Source organism: Xiphophorus maculatus, chromosome 11 (genome assembly GCF_002775205.1).
Source record: "Xiphophorus maculatus strain JP 163 A chromosome 11, X_maculatus-5.0-male, whole genome shotgun sequence".
Taxonomy (NCBI): Eukaryota; Metazoa; Chordata; class Actinopteri; order Cyprinodontiformes; family Poeciliidae; genus Xiphophorus; species Xiphophorus maculatus.
In genome coordinates, this window is record NC_036453.1 from 18,532,445 (window position 1) to 18,551,296 (window position 18,852).

Here is an 18,852-nt window from a genome sequence, read left to right on the forward strand (position 1 = left end):
CCTGCAGAGTTCCCTGTTCCACACACCTCACTTAAACTATTGGGTCAGACTCCTTTTGAATTTGTTTAAATGTCAAGGAGGTAGTTTGTTTATTTGAATCAGGTATGGTGGAGGGGCAAACAGCTAAAACATGCAGGCCAGTGCTCAGATGACCAAGTTTCAGGAAGATAATGGCCTTCACTTCCAAACCTCAAATTAAGTACCACTTACAGCAGCTAGCTAAAGCTTTCCTTCAGGTTTTTGTTGATTTCTGGACTGAATCATACTCAAATATACATTCAAAATACACATCCAAGAGTCTTAAGCTTTTTGGAGAAATCTTTTTTTAAAAGCACTTCATTTCATCCCCAGCAAAACCAACAAGGCACTTAAATGATTCGTGAAGAATCTGGTTTGAAATCGGGATCTCTTGAAATCTCCATCATGAGCAATTATTTCTGGTAAATTTTGATTTAATGTAAAAAATTGAAAGTAGTAGAAATAAAACATACTACCTCGAAGGGAAAACATCACTTCATAGATCTGAAAAATCTAACTGGCTATAGCTCTCACTGGAAAAGCATTTTCCATTAAGTTTTAGCTGGCAAGTTTTATCCCAAATTTGTGGGGGGTAAAATATAGCTCTTCATGATTGTTCAAAGAGTTACTTTGCAGGAAAACAAATGAAACAAGAAGAGCTAGACCTATCATTAAAACATTCTTGATGTAAGTGAACGTAGTGCATGCCTGATGCCCACTGTACTGCACTGTATGAGCTTGTGTGAACAGGGTTATGATATGAGGTTGTGTTAGTTGGTCAAGTCCACAATCAGCGACTGTATGTGCCCAGAAAAATGAGGTCAGCTATAGCTGCCATCTCCCAGCTGTCATCCGGCAATAGGAGGGATACACCCTCGACAGATCGGCAGTACGTCACAGGGACAGTAGAAACCCACAGGGCTCACATGTTCTCTCAATCACTGTAAAGTAACTATTTACCCAAACAGGTTCTAAATCAAAATACTAGTACACAAATTCTCCACTTCCATCACCACGTCAAAACCTTAACCCACTGAGGATGCTTGAGAAGTACTGAAGATTTGTGTTGATTACGTGACACTGACTTACAAGCAACAACAGTTTTTTGTACAAAATATAAATAGACATCTGCTAGTGACAGGGATTGAACAATTTTCAGTTTCACTGCCCCTGATGAGAAGTATACTTCTGTATGAGTCCTTCTCAGGCCATGCATATTGAGCCCTTTTCCATTTGTAAACCAAGTGAAAAAAGGATTAAATTTGATACTTAACTCTGATCCATTCCACTACCACTAGCCTTCAAAATGAACTACTTTTAAACATATATATATATATACACTGTATATATATATACTGTATATATATATATATATATATACGTATATATATATATATATATATATATATATATATATATATATATATACGTATATATATGCCAACTGGTAAAAAGGCCATACATCGCTGACAATACCTCAAATTTCATTGTTTTTCAAGCATTTTTACCGCACTAAAAAGGGAACGTAGTATTGTAAACTCTCTCCCACCCTCCTTCTGAGGAGGTTTCTTGTCTGAAAGCTACAAAGTGACAAATTATATATTGCTGTCTCTTTTTAACATTTATAGTATTACTAAAATTAAAAGTATAAAAGTATACTAATATTAAGAATGAAAGAAGTTGATATTTTAGAAAGCTGAATCTTTAACAAAACTAGAAATCGCCAAATAAACTTTGATGAGTTGCCATCCAGAAAATAAATGTTCATCATTGATGAGAGCTAAATGTGAAACATCTGGTTTATGCATATGTAATAGCAAAAATTTGTAAAACAAACACAAAAAAAAAAAAAATATATATATATATATATATATATATATATATATATATATATATATATATTTATCATGTTTCTAACTGTTGGACAAAATTGATTTACTCAGTCAGTCTAAGAGTTAAGGACCTTTTAGATATCCATTATTCAGGCGAAGTTAAGTCCTTTTTACATTAAAAGAACCTCAAACACACAACAACAGCTCACAAAACAAGACCATGTTATATTCATGAGAAAGAAAAAGATGTGATTTTAGCAATATAAGAAAACTAAGAACTTTTGAGAAAACTAAGAATCTTGGTTCTTTATTTTTACAAACAGAATAAAAATGTCGTAACATGAATTTCATAACAAAGAAGTTCTGCTCCGATTATTGAGTTCAGGTTGGATCAGTCTAAGTACTTTTGGTTTTGAACTTGATTTGTTAAAATAAAGTCAAGATTGATTAAAAACAAAATAGCCATTTCATTTGCAGCTGATGGGAAGTACTGTAGATATTAACTTTATTGGCAACTAATATTAGCAAACTGTGGTATTTTCTGTTTATAAATCCTTTGTAGTTATCAATCAATCTGTCAGTGTTTATCTTTTTTCTTCACATACCCAAACAAGTTGGTTAAATAAGCCACTGAAAGAAGATTGAGGCTTTATTGATGCGTCTGCAACAGAGTGCTTTCAGCAAATCAGGCAAGTAGTCAAGTTTCTTAACACAACAGGGAACCTAAGGAACTACTTTCTTTCTAACATCAAAATAAGAGTTTCAACATTGGAGAGGTGAGTGCTATAAGCTTGCAACAAAGAGATTCCAAGCTTAGAGAACTTACCTTCAACATCTGTGACTCATAATTAAAGAATGTCCTTATACTTATGTATAAGAAAGATATGACACAACCATGCTGACAAAAGGAATTGTGGCATTTCATTATTCTGAAATCTCCTGCCATGCGCACAGCTGTATCACTCAAAATGATCTGATATTTACACATTTATCAAGTTTGTCATGAGGGGCCAAACTCGGCACATCAGGCCTGGATAACTAACCTTTTAGCCTGCAAACACAAGACTAAGCTGTCCGTCCCAATCAACATCAGACAGAGATCGTAGCAAGGCCATTAGCTGTTTGCAGCATAGATTCGGTTTGGGTCAATTAGACCAGCGGCCTCTCTATTGGTTTATGTTCACACAGTGTTTCATGTCTATCAATTTATTATGCAATGCAAAAGTGACACCATTTATCCACAAAAGTTTGTTTCCTTTGAGATGAAACATCTGCCACCACGGCCAGGGTTAGTTAGACCACTGAGTGTGAGGCAGCAGACAGGAAGTATGGAGGGCCATTTAGATGAGCAGGAGTGTCACAGGAGAGAAGGACAGTGGCAAGCAGAAGAGGGGGTGCAGTGTGCCACACTGACACCTGGTGCTCCAGATGACAGCTCTGCAGCCAGATGGACCTTATTATACGCACACTCATATACAAACATACCCACACATGTATACTGACATTCAAACACATACTGTACACATATCCACAATTACTGCCAATCTTATTCCACAAACTCACACATTATTTTTATTCAAATTTCTGTTGCCACAGTAGGCAAAACAAGAGTTATATTGGATCAGACTAAAATGGTCCCGCTTGAGGGAAATATAATGTTCCGCAGATCGCTTTGAATAATACAGTTAGGCATGGCGCTTGTGTGGTCATAGTGGGCAGATTAAAGAGACCCCATAGTGTTTGTTTACACTGAACATACCCTCCGTTCTCCTCACCACCTGTCATTTCCTTGCTCCAGAAGCTTCGGCCCACAATATACCCCCACTTTGCTAATTTTCTTTCAGGGGAAAGACTTTTCAAGAGTCCTATTTGTATTTTTAAATAGCACTTTACTTCTCAACCTCAGACTTTTTCAGATCATTTTGTATCCCCCTCTATATGATTGAATTGTTGTGTCTTACTTGGAGGCCAAGGTTGGTGCATTCAAATTCTGCTAGATTGTCTCTGTCGCTCTGAATCAAACCCATTCAAGCAGTTGTTTCACCTCACTAAGCAATAGTACATCTTAACCACCACTGTCTTACCTCCAGTGCAGCAGAGGGTTTCTTCTTCAGCTCCTCACATTTGCGAAACTTGCAGATCTGGTGGCCTGTTTTTCTGTTCCGGCAGCTGCTGCACTGCTCGCAGTTAATCCGCCGTCGGCAAGGCGGACACATGCCGCAGCGTTTCCGTTTCTTTTTGCCGGAGTTGATAGCAGAGGCCAGCTCGCTCTGTGCCGGGTATTCGGTCAAGCCAGCCATGTGAAGCGCGCTGTCCGCCAGAAAGACTCCAGCCGGTGTCATGATGAAAAGGCCCGGATTGAAGGGGAAGCCGCTCCCTACTCCATATGGGAAGTCAACGGGACCACCTACGGCGTCCGTGACAGACGTACCCTCCAAGTCGCTAGCCCCCGAGCCTGCGTCTCCGCCGCCAACTCCCACTCCCATGCCCCCAGGCAAGAGCATGTGCTCCATACCGGCTCGCTTTAGCAGCGCTGCTGCCTGGGCAAAGTGCAGCAGGCCATTTTGTCCCTCCAGAACCTGTTCTAAGGTTCTGTCCAACTTGGCTGCTGTTAGTGTGGAGACAGTGGCTTGGGGAGCTGGGGGCGGTTGATGTTTGGCCGAGTGGCTCTTCGTTGAGCTATTGTCCGTGTGTCCATTGGTGGTGGCAGAGGAGACCGCTGTATATTGAGATAGGGTACGCGAGTTCTTAAGGCTCTTGCTGAGGGGCTCGCTGATGATGCCACTCCGATTCCTGCGCTCTATGACAGGAGAGTCCTGTTTGCAGCTATTCCGCTCCAGGTCCTCTGTTTGGGGTTCCTCCGACAGCCCACTAGACATGGTCCGGTGCGTACGTGCCTGGGTCGGGGGTGAGGGTGGAAAGGGGAGAGGGGTGAGCAATGAAGGACTCTTACTCTGCCCGTTATTTGCCCTGGTGAGAGTGTTGCTTGGTGTTAGTGGACCAGTCAGCCAGTCAGAAAGAGACAGGCACCAAAGCCTTCCTCCTCCTTAGAAGCGCGACCCTCATCCACGTTCTTCCATTGGCTTTCAGGAAACTTTACAGGGAGAGAAGAGAAAGGGGTTTATTTTTTAAGGTTCTCAAGATGTTTCCATTCAATATTTCCAAACTTCTGCCAACTTAATTTTCTACATTTTTATGATTTTTAGTTTGTTTTGTTTTACGGAGATCAAAATACATTTATGTATTAACTTATAAGTTATGCATTGTTGTGTTTCATTATCTGTGCTGAAACTGACTTTCCGTTCATGAGTGAGGGCCATTTCACAATTTTTTGACTTATCTACTCAGATCAATTATAATGTATAGAACATTGAAATATATAAACTACATTGTCCTGGATTGCAAACAGACCTTTTAAATCATAGTTTGTGATCAGTTCAAACTATGATTTAGTTTGATTTAGTTTGCTTTGGGAATTTGTTTTAAATTCCCAAAACAAAAATAGAAATCAGAATTTGTTTCCATGGATCCATGGATTCAATTTAAACCTAGAACTAAAATGACATGGAGGGCAAAAAAGCTGATTTTAGAATGAGTGTTTATCTTATCTTGCTTGTTAGTTTGTCCATCAAAAGTAAAGACCATCATCTAAGTAAATCTAAGTAAAAGAAGCTCTTTATTTTTACAGAAATTTGGATTTTTCTAATTTGTAGATATAATTAAAAAAGTTAAAAGTTCGGAATCACAAACTTGTTTGGCACTCAATTTTAATTTTTCCACATTCATCCAGGCTTGAAAATTATTTAATCAAATTTAATATTTTTGTGTAGGAACCCTGTTTTATGGAGAGTCACTAAGAAATTGTCCTGTGTCTGAAATAGGACGATTCTCATCTCTGCCGTTGCGCAAACCAAACCAAGAATTGCATAAAATGAACACAGAGCATGCACAGAGATGTAAGAAGCTGCTGAAAGAGGAATAGTTTTCTGTGACACATAAAAATACTGCATGTCTTCATTTCATTCACACTGCAACGACCTGAGAAAGAGCAAGATAACAAGCAGATAAGAAGACTGAATGGAGTAGAGTAAAATTGCTCTGTTCTGAGATACAAACTCTTTCTGTCGTGGGTCATGCTAGATTTAGAAATGGTGACAGCGTTTCAGAAATCTCAGACTTAAGTGAACGATCTACATTCTTAAAGCATTATTAGCCGTGCTAGTTACTAATATAAGATACAAAAAGTCCGTTAAAATGATCAATTACCACTTCACAATCAGATATTTTTGATTGTGAACAAAAATTGATCAGTTCACCTATCCACTTTCCATCTTCTGTTGCATCGCTCATTTGACCACATATGTGGCTTCTAGAAACATTAAAGCATTTACTATACACTCAGATTGAGCTCTGCTTTTGGTCTCGTTTGCTCTTGTCAGCCAATCGCATTAAGGGTGTATATAGTGTGTCATCTGCTGAGCGAGTGGGACACAAACATTTTAGAGCGTTTTGGTTTAAAAGCTGCTCTGTGTGGCTGAAAAGCAACAAAACCAGAAGGGTGAAAATAAACGGAAAACTCTGTAAATCTGACAGCAAATGAGTAAAAAACTAAATTATTCCACAAGTGAGGTCCCCAAATCAATCACCTTATCACATCTCTCTGAACTAGAATTTAGTATAAAACATTTTTAATACAGATTTGATGTAACGTTTGCTATTCATTAGAGAATTTGTGCAGAAAAAAACATGGTTACCTGTGGATGAGTTTCATTAGGAGCATTGAAAACTCTCGCCCAACTGTAGAAGTATTTGATGAAAAGTCTGCCCAAGAACAACAGCTTTTACAACACCTCTAATTCTTTTCTTACCAAATCAATCCATTAATCAAACCTTACACACTCCTGCCTGATGAGGCAACACCTGCTCCCCTGCAGATTCTCTGATTGGCTTGCAAGGAAATTACAAGGCGGGGAGCCAAGTCCCTGCTACTTCAATATAATACAATCTAATGAATTAATTTGTAGCGAGGACAATAATCTTCCTGATAAATGACTTCCTATCACAAGCAAGGCAGTGCTCACAATGTATTCCAAAACAGTCTGTTTTTGTCTTTATCTAGCAGGAAATATTGGCTGCACCAATCAAAAGTTTGGACACATGAGTTCATGTCCAAACTTTCTACTGCTGCCGCAGCTCTTTTTTCATAAACAACACCGATTCTTTATCAGATTTAATTTTTAGGATGTTTTCACCAGCAGTTCATAACACAAAGTACAAATAATTTACAAGGTTCTTCTTAATATTGATACATACAGATCATGAATGAATATAAATGTGAAGTAGACTTCAAATTTAGCAACGTGTTAAAAGGCTATTTCACAACTTCTGTAGAAAATATGGAACGACTTATAACAGGTATGTTTTAAAATTTATCAAAATTTAAATTTAAAATGTATCACATTAAGCCTTCAAATCACATCAAATTTCCACTGCATCATCCTTTCATAAATACATATTACATAGAGTTTGTGATTTATGAATCTTTTCTTTTGTTCATGAAAACAACAGGTCAATTTAAACAGATATATTAAAAATGGCCTTAGAAGCTGAAAGAAAGTTTCAAAATAGCTTTTTTATTATTGTTGAATGACTTTCCATTTATCTGCGGGTTCTGTCAATAACTCAACAACATAAAAGCTTCAAGGCTTTGATAAAAATGTATGTTTTGGTGTGGAAAATCAAAGCTAATGACATTAGCAAAAAAAAAAACAAAAAGACACTTTATTATTCAAATATTTTGAATTTTATTTTAAAACGTAATTATTTTAATGTCTAACTAACTGCATACTCATTTTACTTTTTCATACTTTCATACAAACCTGATAAATAAAAATTCCAGATTTTCAAGATTGTGCAGATTATCCACTTTTCAATGACAAACATTTCTGTTTGTCATTATCTTTTACTTTTAGAAAAAAAAAAAGTTTGTCCTCTTGAAATTCACATTTATCTATTAAAATTTCCGATGTAAACAATGTAAAGTGGTATTTATTTATAACGAGTTTTACTTGTGACACTCCAGAGCAATGAAATACTTTATTATATAATGATGCTATTTTTTTTTTTTTGACCTGTCCAGGTTAACAAACAAGCGCACCACCTTTCACGAAACGTTGAGGAAATGGCCGGGCAAATCCTTATAAGGGAAACAAAGGCAAAGAGAGGGGCGGAGGATGGAGGGTCGGGGGGGGGGGTCTGTGCTGTGTGTGGAAATTGGAAGGCCAGAATTAGTGGGAGGTAAAGCTTCAAAGGCTAAAGCACAGCCCCCACATTTTCACCAGCTCAGGGGGATGCGGCGCCAAAGAACCAGAGCCAGCTCTGCAGCCCTTCAACCCCGTAGTTTCAGTTTCCCCGGTGCTGCACTGACCCGGGTCTGGTTTCCCGACAGCATCCCCTCCTACCAGAATCTCTGCTCAGCTGCGAGTAAAGACTGCTGAATTAGTGAATTTCATGTTTTATATAGTCTCTGGAGAAGGCTTTGTATGTGACTAAAAAAAAAAAAAAAAATCCCTCTAAACTATATCTTCAGTCAACATTTAATTGTTTTAGTGATGGTTTAATTAAGTGAATACATGACAGGTTTTTCTTTTGTAAAAAAAAAAAAGCACTTGCAAACCTTTGCAACCTATAATAACAGTGAATTGCTGTAATTTGACCATTTAACACACACCATTTAACACTAATTAGCAATTACCTTATAATATTTTAGCATTCGATTCAACTTGCAAAGTAACTGCTATGAGGCACTTTCAATATATTTTGGATTGACTTATCATAATATTTAGCCAATTAGCAGTACAAATATGTGTAAACTAATGGAATGAGTTTTACATTTAATCTCATTTTATGTAAATGTTTTTCTTTTCAAAAAACATTTGAAAAAAATAAGTTTTTTTAGTTTATATTTGAAATAATGGAGTTAATACGGTCTTCATATTGTCGTCACCCGAACTATTTTGAAAATGCTTTCTTCTCGTCGCTCTGAATTAGCATTTTTTTTTTACATTAAGAAACCATGTTCTAAATTTAGATTTAAAACCGATCATGTCAATTTAAATGGGAAACATAATGTAGAGAACGCTACAAATTAAAACGTAATGAACAAAACATAGTCTAGTGAGTGAATTTAAGCGTCAACAGAACAGGAAGTACTTTTATTTTGATTAGCCATACATATCTTGTAATGAAATAGCTGCAGTCTGAAACTTAAAATGTGTTAATGAGTCTCGAGTCCCAGACCGTGAGTCAAATTCAAGGTTCAAGTGTTTGTTTTTGTGACTTAAGTGCAATTTAAGTCAGACTCTGACATTCAAGTCGCCATCTCCTCCTGTGTGTGTTCCAGCTGTACAGACTCGATCTAAATCTACTGTATGCTGTCTTTAGTTTTACATGTAACCCAATGCTATTTGAGTTTTGAATGAAGAACCTGGAAGGGTTTCAGGGAATTAAACAAACAGCTGAGTCAGCAGGTGATAAGCAGGAGATGCACCCATGAACTGGTCAGAAATCAGAATCAGCCAATTTCTCTAACAGTTTTGGTGGTTCATTTGCAAATAAATGATTTTTTTTCTTCCCCTAGTCACTGAAAGCCTCAAAACTAAGACATTTTTCTATAAAAATGTATCATTAGCAGGTCACAGTTAAAGAAAATAAAAATCAGTGTCAGAGAGGGAAAAAAGTGCAACTTTAGTAGTGTGCACAGGATTTGAAAAATACTTACATATTACATATAATTACATATAAACTTGTATGAACATGACTTTTCCTGAAAGTTAAGTGGAAATAGACTCCATTGATAGTGATAATAAAATCTTTGTCTTTCTTAACTTCAAAGACAAAGATTTACTAGCCTCTTTAAAACTAGCCAACTTTTAATTTGTCTCAAAATGGAAGGGAGTGAAAACGAGCACATCAAGAGCATGTAAAAAGTATTTTAGTCTACCAAAACCCTAACACTTATGCTATATTTTTTTGTGTGAAAACTATGCACAATAATCCAAAATAATCTAAAAAGTCCTAAAGGAAAACAATAGCACATACATTGTATACCGCACCAGTCAATAACATGTAGCCATATTCATTTTAAAAACTTCACTTTTAAACCAGAAAGTAAATGTTTGCGAATTTTAGCAACCACTAATGCTTACAAAGGTACAAATGTACAAAACAGTAAAAGAATAAAATAACTAACTGGGTCTGAACTGATATATGTTTGCAAGTCAATTTATCGAAATGATCGATACAGCAAACAAACTAAGTCTAGCAATGTGAAATCCTGCTCCTCGTGAAAACATTAGCTGTGTTTCCATTGACCATAAAGTTGCGCAACCTGGAGTTAGGAAAATAAATTTGCCCATTTAAACACACCAATTTAAAAAAAAACTCAGGTTTTTTGACAAAAGTTATTTTGAGCTAAAAGGTGGTTTTCCATCTATTTCAAAATTAGTGTATTTTGCAAAACTGCAATCATCACAGGAGTCATGTGATCAACAACCAGATGTTACTGCTGACAGAAAAGACGAAAACGACGTCTGGAAGAGGTAGAAGGACGATGGTGCAGCGTATTTTTCAATTACTCATCGCATGACAAAACTTATTCACATGATTTTAATCGGGTTTCTTATTTAATGGAAACACCTCAATTGTGAAATTATTATTTTTTTTATATTGGCGGAAAATCAATAAGGATTTTCAAACATTTGTAGTAGAACCACAGCAAATGTCAACAAGTGTAAGTTGTAAGTTTACTAAAGCCTGAAGTATGTGTTGAGTCAGATATACCTTTAGAAACAAATAATAAAAGCTACTTCCCTTTTAAGTAAATAGCTGTAGGACTTGTTCCCTAACAACTCCTACAGATAAAGACCAATGTATAAATTACCCCAACTTAACTATATTTTGAGGTTGTCCTGCACTGTCCTGAACCTCATCACTGAGTGAAAATCCAAGCACTAATGTAAGGCATGTGAAACTGATGGAATACAGTGTGTCATATTATTAAACTGTAAAAGTACTCAGTTTTTAACAATATGCATGGCATAACGTTTGTTAATTTAATGTAGCACTGTATTGGGAATTGGCACTCGTCTTGAATGACTCAGATCCCGTTGTTTAATGTTTGTTTGGTTTATGAGGCTACAAAATGTAAAAATGTACAAGAATATAAACTGCAAAATTACAAAAGTGCTTCCAATGGCAAATATTTATTTACCATATTTATGTGGGAGGTTTTTGTCCACCATGCAGTCATGCAGTGCTGTTACTGCATTAAAACATAAGGTAAGAACTGACAGCAAGTCCGCCTTAAATGTATTAGCTTTGCACTCATCCTCCCGTGCTGTGTGCCCTATCAGTCACAGTCTTTCAATCATAATAAACCTTGAGCATGGCATATAGTCCCTAGTTAATCACCCTCCTCTACTTCCAACACCCTGGCTTCTCAGCTCCCCTCAGTGCATCATTTACAGAGAAGCCTCGTGTCCTCATGTGAACTGTCTCCTAAACTGCAGCTGCATTTTAAAGACAGCCTGGATGTCATTTTGGTAAAACAGGATAGCTGATGTAGTTTAATTCAACTGGCAGGCTCACTTTATTTATTGGCACATCCAAAATATAAAGACTTAAGTAATGTCTCTTAGGACAATGTTTTTTTCTTGAACTAATAGCCACCCATTAAAGTGGCATTTCTTACACATTAAGCCTCTTCCGTTTCTTAACATGTGCTCATATAAGTTGTTCTTGACATCTCAATGGTTCTTTCTTGTTTTCTTTTTTTGTAAATTTCTTTGTGCACAACGTGCAACACTGGATGACAGCACAGACATAAAGCCCAATGTATAAATTACCAAAAGATCAATACAGTCCAAGAATTACACAAGTGAATCATTTCTCAGAATGGTCAGATAGCTCAGCTCAAAACTGCAAAGCCTTAGTGCTTTGTGAGAACCTATAATTAAAGCATCTGCAAAAATAATTGGTGACCAGTTCTTTAGGTGAAGTTACACAGGAGAAGAAACAGTAGCCGTAGTGTTGAGGTATTTCTTTTGGAACTGTTTATTTTTTTTAAGCTTTGTCATAATTTAGCTATTTTTTCTCACAGTTTGAAGAAAGCAAGTTTAAGCATTTGGATATGTACATTTAATGTCATCATTCAAAATACCATTTGACTAGTGAAAAACGCTGGGAAGCTTTGTCAGAAACCTTTTCAAATGTATCCTTAAATGACATAAGGCCCTCACACGTTTGCTCATCCGTCTTTTGATTTAATGGCAAATAAAGAGAGATACAGCTTTAGGAATGGCTTTAAAGTGTAAGATAAACTTTGCAACTTAGAAATACCACATTTGCCATTAAATGACTGCTGCAGTTCAAATGCGAGAGCTATACCCACATTGCAGCAATTACCTGGTAATATGTAACTTAATCTCATGGCATGCTATGCAGAAGCTCTGTCTGTACTGAGAAAGATTCAATCACGCCAGCAGGCTGAATGTTTGGAGGGACTGACATGCCACGAGACTTGGACTTCTCTCCTGACTGGACCACTTGGAGACACTGCCACATTTTGTTACCGTTAAGCCCAAAATAGTCAGGTAATCACTGGATAGCGAATCAATAAAATGAAGCAGTGACAATAAAATGTAACTTCCAATGCTAGCCTGATTAAAAACCAGCCTCTACGTTCTCCTTCGCACAGAAGGAGTGGACTCTCGGCTACTGAGAAACGATTGATTTCTGGAGGCGTGGACTCTGTTGAAGTTTTAATTAACCAAATCGCTGACGTTTGTCCATGACGTACGTAATGCGGTAGAAATTCTACAGGAGGAACCCAAGTAAATGGGAGAAAGCCTAGACTGCGCTGTGTGAAAGGAATTTTATAGGAAGGCAATGGCCAGGCTACTCCAATGCAAAACAACACTGAGTTTGATACCTGTCTTCTAAAAGCACACACTGATTATGGGAGTGCATCATAAGATATACATACTCCTAAGACATAGCAGGACTTGATGTTTTATAGAACATGCTTTATTTCTTCATGGACCCACATGGAAGGCATTTCAAATATGCCAACATACATGGCAAGATAAATCTCACAGTGGGTTTAGTGCCCACTCAGCACAGACAATCTGAATTTGATTCAGAGTTTTATTGTTGTTAATTTAGCCACATTGCATTACTTGATATATTTCTGAGTTTCTATACAGCTGCAATGGAGGTGTTCATTGCAGTTAAAGGTTCCCTTACAAACATGTTATATGAAAATATACTAAGTGCAAAACTGAGAACATTCTAAAATGACCAAAGAAGTATTCAGATAAATATGCTATTATACTTATTTAGCCGTTTTCCTACATACAACTGACTGCATTGTCATTAATTTGTCACTCCTCATCCCAAATGTACACACACACACACACACACGCAGGAACGTATTCCCCTTACAACAAATGTTGTGGGTTTATTTTAATGAAATAATTTGCATGATTTCAGTGACTATAATTAGCTGTAGGTTAAACCTAAAATTTAAAATAAACAGTGTATGCACTTCACCTTTACACGCTGTATAGGAATCTGAGATCCATTTACACAATATGAAGTCAGAAACGATTGTCTACATACTACAAGCAGGAGATAAACTGTTTGTCTTTTTTGGCATAAGCACAGATTAACCAATTTAATTCTGCTACAATAATGTAATAGCCTGGTATTTATGGCTGTAAAGCAGGAGTGAGTAGTAGAACTTCCCATGCATCACATTTGAACTTCTTAGTTTTAATAAGGATCTAAGCATATTTGCTCACCTCATTCTTGACAATGATCAACCTTGTAACTTCATTTTGTATCTTTTGATCATTTATTTACCCCCACCTAAAAGCACCTAGTGACAAATCTTGCCTAGTTTAAGACAAAAATCCCATACACAGTCACACAAGAGCAACCTAAGGCTTCTCTCACAGTTTACACATGGTTTTCTCTTTATTAGAAGTAATGACATCAATGAAATTGTAGGTGACCAATACAAAGTGTTGTTTTGCAAACTGATCTTTAAATGATCAGTGTGTTCTTGGATTGTGGCAGGAAGCCAGAGTACCAGGGGAAAACCAATACATGCACAGGAAGAACATGCAAACTCCATCTAGAAAGACCTCAGACATTGGGGGGGGGATCATCCCAATTATAAGTTAACAAAAAAGGAAAATATTTGTTAACTTATAATTGGGATGATTATACAAAATACAAAATCACAGTAATCATTAATGAAAACTCCTAATTACAGATATGAAAGAATAAGAACTTTTTGTAAGTTGATCAGAATGAACAGGAACTTTTGATCAGTAATCTGAGCCTTCCTGCTTTCATGGGGTGGAATTACTAAGTGACACTGGCACCAATTTCATTTAGCCTCTCTCCAGAATAGGAAAGATATGAGAAAACGCAAAATCTCCAAATCAATTATTTTATTTTAAGGCTCTTTAACAAAATTTTATGAGAGGTGCCAATAAATATGCCAGACTATGTGTGTGTTAAATTAGGATGTTGCGACTTTTTTTTTTATCATTAATGACTCTTAATCTATGTAAGATATTGGAATATGATCATTAAACTGGAGATCTAAGAAACTAAGAACTGAAGCATTGACTAACATTCAGAGATTTCATTCACAAATGTTCACATACAACCAAATAATGTCAGCCCTGTCGCTCATTTACCAGTTTTTACCCATTTCCTGTGTGCTGTATAGAGAATTTTTCATAATATATATTTTGTGTTAGAACACATGCTATCAACACGATACTATATAATGAAAAGCTCTGTAAACCATGGAGAAGGCTAAAGAAATAGTATACTTCTTGTAGAATATAATAAATATGAAATAAGTTGAGGTCTTGAGCCTGCTGGTCATGCCTAAACAAAGCATTAGTGAATGTTTGATTTAGATATAGACTGTTGGCAGCATTTAATACAAGCAGACAAACTTGAAAGGGGCTGGTTACTCCTTTTACTGGCACATACTGATGAGAAACCACACAGAGAAGCCACACTTATTGTGCCTAACATTACAATGATACCGTGTCATTTGTAGACACTATAAAACTTGAGGACAACATTAATCATTCACCAAGTATAACTACATTTTCTGCCTCATTTTTGCCCCCAATTGAATGGAATAAATATTGTTTATCAGACTTGAGTCCCAGACAGCGAGTCACAGTAAAGTCTTGAATCTGGACATTGCAAGTCAAAATCAAGTCTGAAGTCTTCTGTGAGTTAAATGTGACTTTTTACCATGTTTGATATTCCTGACCAAAGACTCAAATTAGTGGACTTTTACTCATAGTGAGGAACAGTGCTACAATAAATAAATGCTGAGGCCACCTCTATCTCTGTCACTTTGACTATGATTTTTAATAAAGTACGATGTGTACTTTCAATTTGTATGCTTTCTAGCCACTGCAATCCAGGATAGTTTGTAAATATAATTGCTGTGCTTGACATTGTAAATTGTAATCTACAATTTAATCAGTGTTATTTAATTGTGAACAAGAAAATATTATTGTTGCCACTTAGTCAGTCTAGAGCTCTGGAGGTAGTCGAGACAACTTGTTTAAGTTCAAACTAAGCATTAGGATAAGGACTAAACGGGGATTAAAGTAACTTTAAATGCATTTAGTAGTTGGTTCAAAGTATGTGGAACACCATCAGTGAACAAAACGTCAAAGCTTGAAGCAGATGTGCTAAAGCTTCAGAAACCATCTCCAGATGCTACTCATGCAGCTAAGAACAGGAAACTGAGGCTACAATTCCTAAATGCTCACCTTAACTGGAAAGTAATAGATCCGGAAAAATGTTTCCTGGTCTGATGGATCTGAATTTCAGTTGCAACATTAAGATGGCACATCCAAAATTAGGCGTAAACAATATTTTGTGGCACAATTTGGCCACTTTAGTACCAAATGATTATCCTTTAAACACAAACAAGACAGTTTGTTATTGTTGGTGTCCAAGCCCATCCTTTCATATCTGAAGTGTACCCGTCTTCTGATTGATAGTTTTTGGAAGAAAAATGCACCATGTCATAAAACTCTAATCAGCTGAAACTGTTTTGAGTTCACTGTATTCAAGTAGCCTCCGTTCCCTAGATCTCAATCAAACATGGCACCTTTGGGACATTGCTGAACAGGATATTAGCATCACGGATGTGCAGCTGACAAATCTGAAGCATCAAAATCTCTAAGGAATGTTTCCAACACCTTGAGTCTATGCAACAAACAATTTTGTCAGTTCTGCAGGCAAAAGAGGGAGTCAAAAATCTAGAGTGTGCCTGATAAAGTGACTGGTTGGTGTGTGATGTAGTCAAATTTAGAAAATACAACAATTATAAATGAACATAGTACTGTAACTGTCTGCTTTCAGATTCTTAGTCTTGCCCTGGTGGGCCAGATATAAACTGTCAGGTACAACTGCTCGGGAATCAGTCCTGAATGAGTTTCCGTGACTGACGTCAGTGCATGCGCAGGTACCAGGTTAGCAGCTTTTATTTAACAGAGGAGGCGGTGGTGTGAGGGGGAGCATTGTTTGGTTTACAGCTGCGTGGTTGTGAATCATTTGCGACAGACGCCGGGAACACCTAACGCGGAACGCAGCTCTCCATTTTCAGGCGGACTCTGCATGTACTTGTCCACTCGCTGAGCTCCCTCCGTCTCGAATGACGCGCGCACACGCGCACAAACGCAGAGGAGGTTGGAAAGCCTGGTGGCAATAATTAGATTCAACGCTCCATCCTTTGTCCATAACCTGCTGCTGCGTCTTCTTTCACCCCCAGAATAGGCTGCGGGCGTGCACACAGAAAAAGTTAGAGGATTTTTTTTTCTTCTTCTTTTCTTTTCTTTGGATCCACTTGGAGATGCCGCTATGTACCTTTTGTGGTAGCGGAAAAAATAAAACATCTGTGGGAAACTTTCAAATGAGGACAAGCTGGAAACAAACAAACAAAAGCCGAGGAAGTGGGAATCTTTCATTTTAAGCTCCGCACGGATACGCAAATGAGTTTTTGTAACAAAACAGACACCAGGCGACTTTTATTCAAGCGACGTCCAAATTCATGGATCCTCACTATAACTGATATTGTCAGCTGGTTTACGTAAAACTGCAGGTACTTTAGATCCACCAGCGTGGCGTCTCCTTAGTTACAGCTTATTTTATTTCCCTATAAAAATGTTAAAATACCAAAATAGGATTTTGTATTGTTATTGCGATCAAACCTTTCGGGGTACAGATAGGTACATCATGCTTTAACTTCATCCCACACTAACATCACATCCCAACTTTCATCAGACTTCAACAAAGTATGATTCCCTCCACCACCTCGGACCATAATCCACCCCCTCCTCCCTCCTTTTCCATATATCTGCATATTTGCAAACACTCGTGTTTTTTTTTAATTCGCACCTACCAGAGCAGATTCAAACAGAAGGGAGGGCTCCCACAGTCCGAGCGGTCCGTGTCTCTCCCAGCCTTTCCGTGGCGAATGGTGACAAAAAAAAAAGAGAAAGAAAGAAGACAAGGAAAGACAGGGGCACAAAAAGCTTCTTTTTCCAAAGACACAATCCTAACCCTGTGCCTGCTTGTTAGTGACAAACGTGAAGAGAAATAAAATAAAATAAAATTCTGATTTTGCGTCGCTTCAATGAGAAAAGCGCACTTTCTCTGAGGCTGTGTTGAACGCGTGGGTTCCCCGAGCTTTCTCGGCGCTTGCAATCCCACCTCTACATCCCCGTTTGCAGAGAGGAACATGCAAACACATTTCATAGATTTTTGGGGCCCGGTGGAAAACCCGGAGTGGATTTCTGTGCGAGATCTGAGCCAACAGAAGCCGTTTCAAAATACAGCTGCAGGCTAGCGGGGCAAGAATACCCTCCTTTTCATCTGTTTACTCCTGTACCTAACATGGAAATGATCACTTTTTGACCTCTTATTGAAAATGAATATCGATTACATTGATTGAATGCCAAAAACATCTGGATTAGAGAAAGTTTACAAATTAAGCCACATTGAAAATTGTCTGAAAATATTCCTCAGACCATTGTCTGCCAGTGACATAATGACTCCATGTTCTTAGCTTGTTTAAGTTTGTTGTAGGACCATTCTCTATGAAAAGTGGGACCCTAGTGGGCTTTAAATCTGTTTCCTATTTTTTTCTGAATATTCATATTAAATGGATCAACACCTCAAGGGATCAAAATGCACAAATGGGTCCTATATGAAATGGTCAACAGTATGTGTCTGCATGTATTCAGCAATGGATGACAGAGTGTCTCACTACATAGCTTGACCTAGAAGCACTACTTTCAGACAATTTGTGTGTGTTTAATGTTTGACAATTTGAACAGCTGTTTCTGTCTTAATCTACCTGTAAAGTTACTAGTTTTATGTAGGAATAACATCAAACGCAACTTAACCATTTTCTAGTTACAAGTCAGTAAATCAGGCAGATTTCTCAGTTGCTACTTAGCAACAAGATTAATTACTTTTAGCAAAACAAGCTATAGTAACAGATATGTGTTCCTGAATTTTATGCAATCATACACTGAATAAACATGTTCACCAATGGAGGTTTTAGTTGTACTGATCTTTGGAAATAATTTGAGAATGATACAAACTGCAAGAACTACATAACACAAAACAAACAAACAAAAAAGAAATCTGTGTAATTGAACTCGTTTTAAACAACAGCCATATTGGATTTTGAGATTAGGTCAGTGTGAAACTCATCACAAGGCTTTCTTGTCTTTCTTTTCCAACTTGGAAATGAGATATTTTTTTTGAGTTCACAAACATGCTGTACAAATGAGCAGGACTATTTTATTTATTTATTGTAAAAAAATAATAATAAAAAGACAACAACAAAAACCCAACACTTTCTGTTGTTTTGCATTTCTTG

At 37.2% G+C, this 18,852-nt stretch overlaps 1 protein-coding gene across 2 annotated transcripts in view; it reads right to left on the reverse strand.

The window, feature by feature from the left end:
* LOC106699824 (CXXC-type zinc finger protein 5-like) overlaps positions 1–17,700 on the reverse strand; it is a 28,652-nt gene extending 10,952 nt beyond the window's left edge. For both annotated transcript variants that reach the window (XM_014471324.2, XM_014471323.2), the window contains exons 1-2: positions 17,365–17,700; positions 3,935–4,944 (exon numbers count right to left, since the gene is read on the reverse strand). In XM_014471324.2, coding sequence (XP_014326810.1) covers positions 3,935–4,729 — 795 coding nt within the window. In that variant the 5' untranslated portion in view covers positions 4,730–4,944; positions 17,365–17,700. The remainder of the gene's footprint in view (positions 1–3,934; positions 4,945–17,364) is intronic.
* Positions 17,701–18,852: the final 1,152 nt, after the last annotated feature.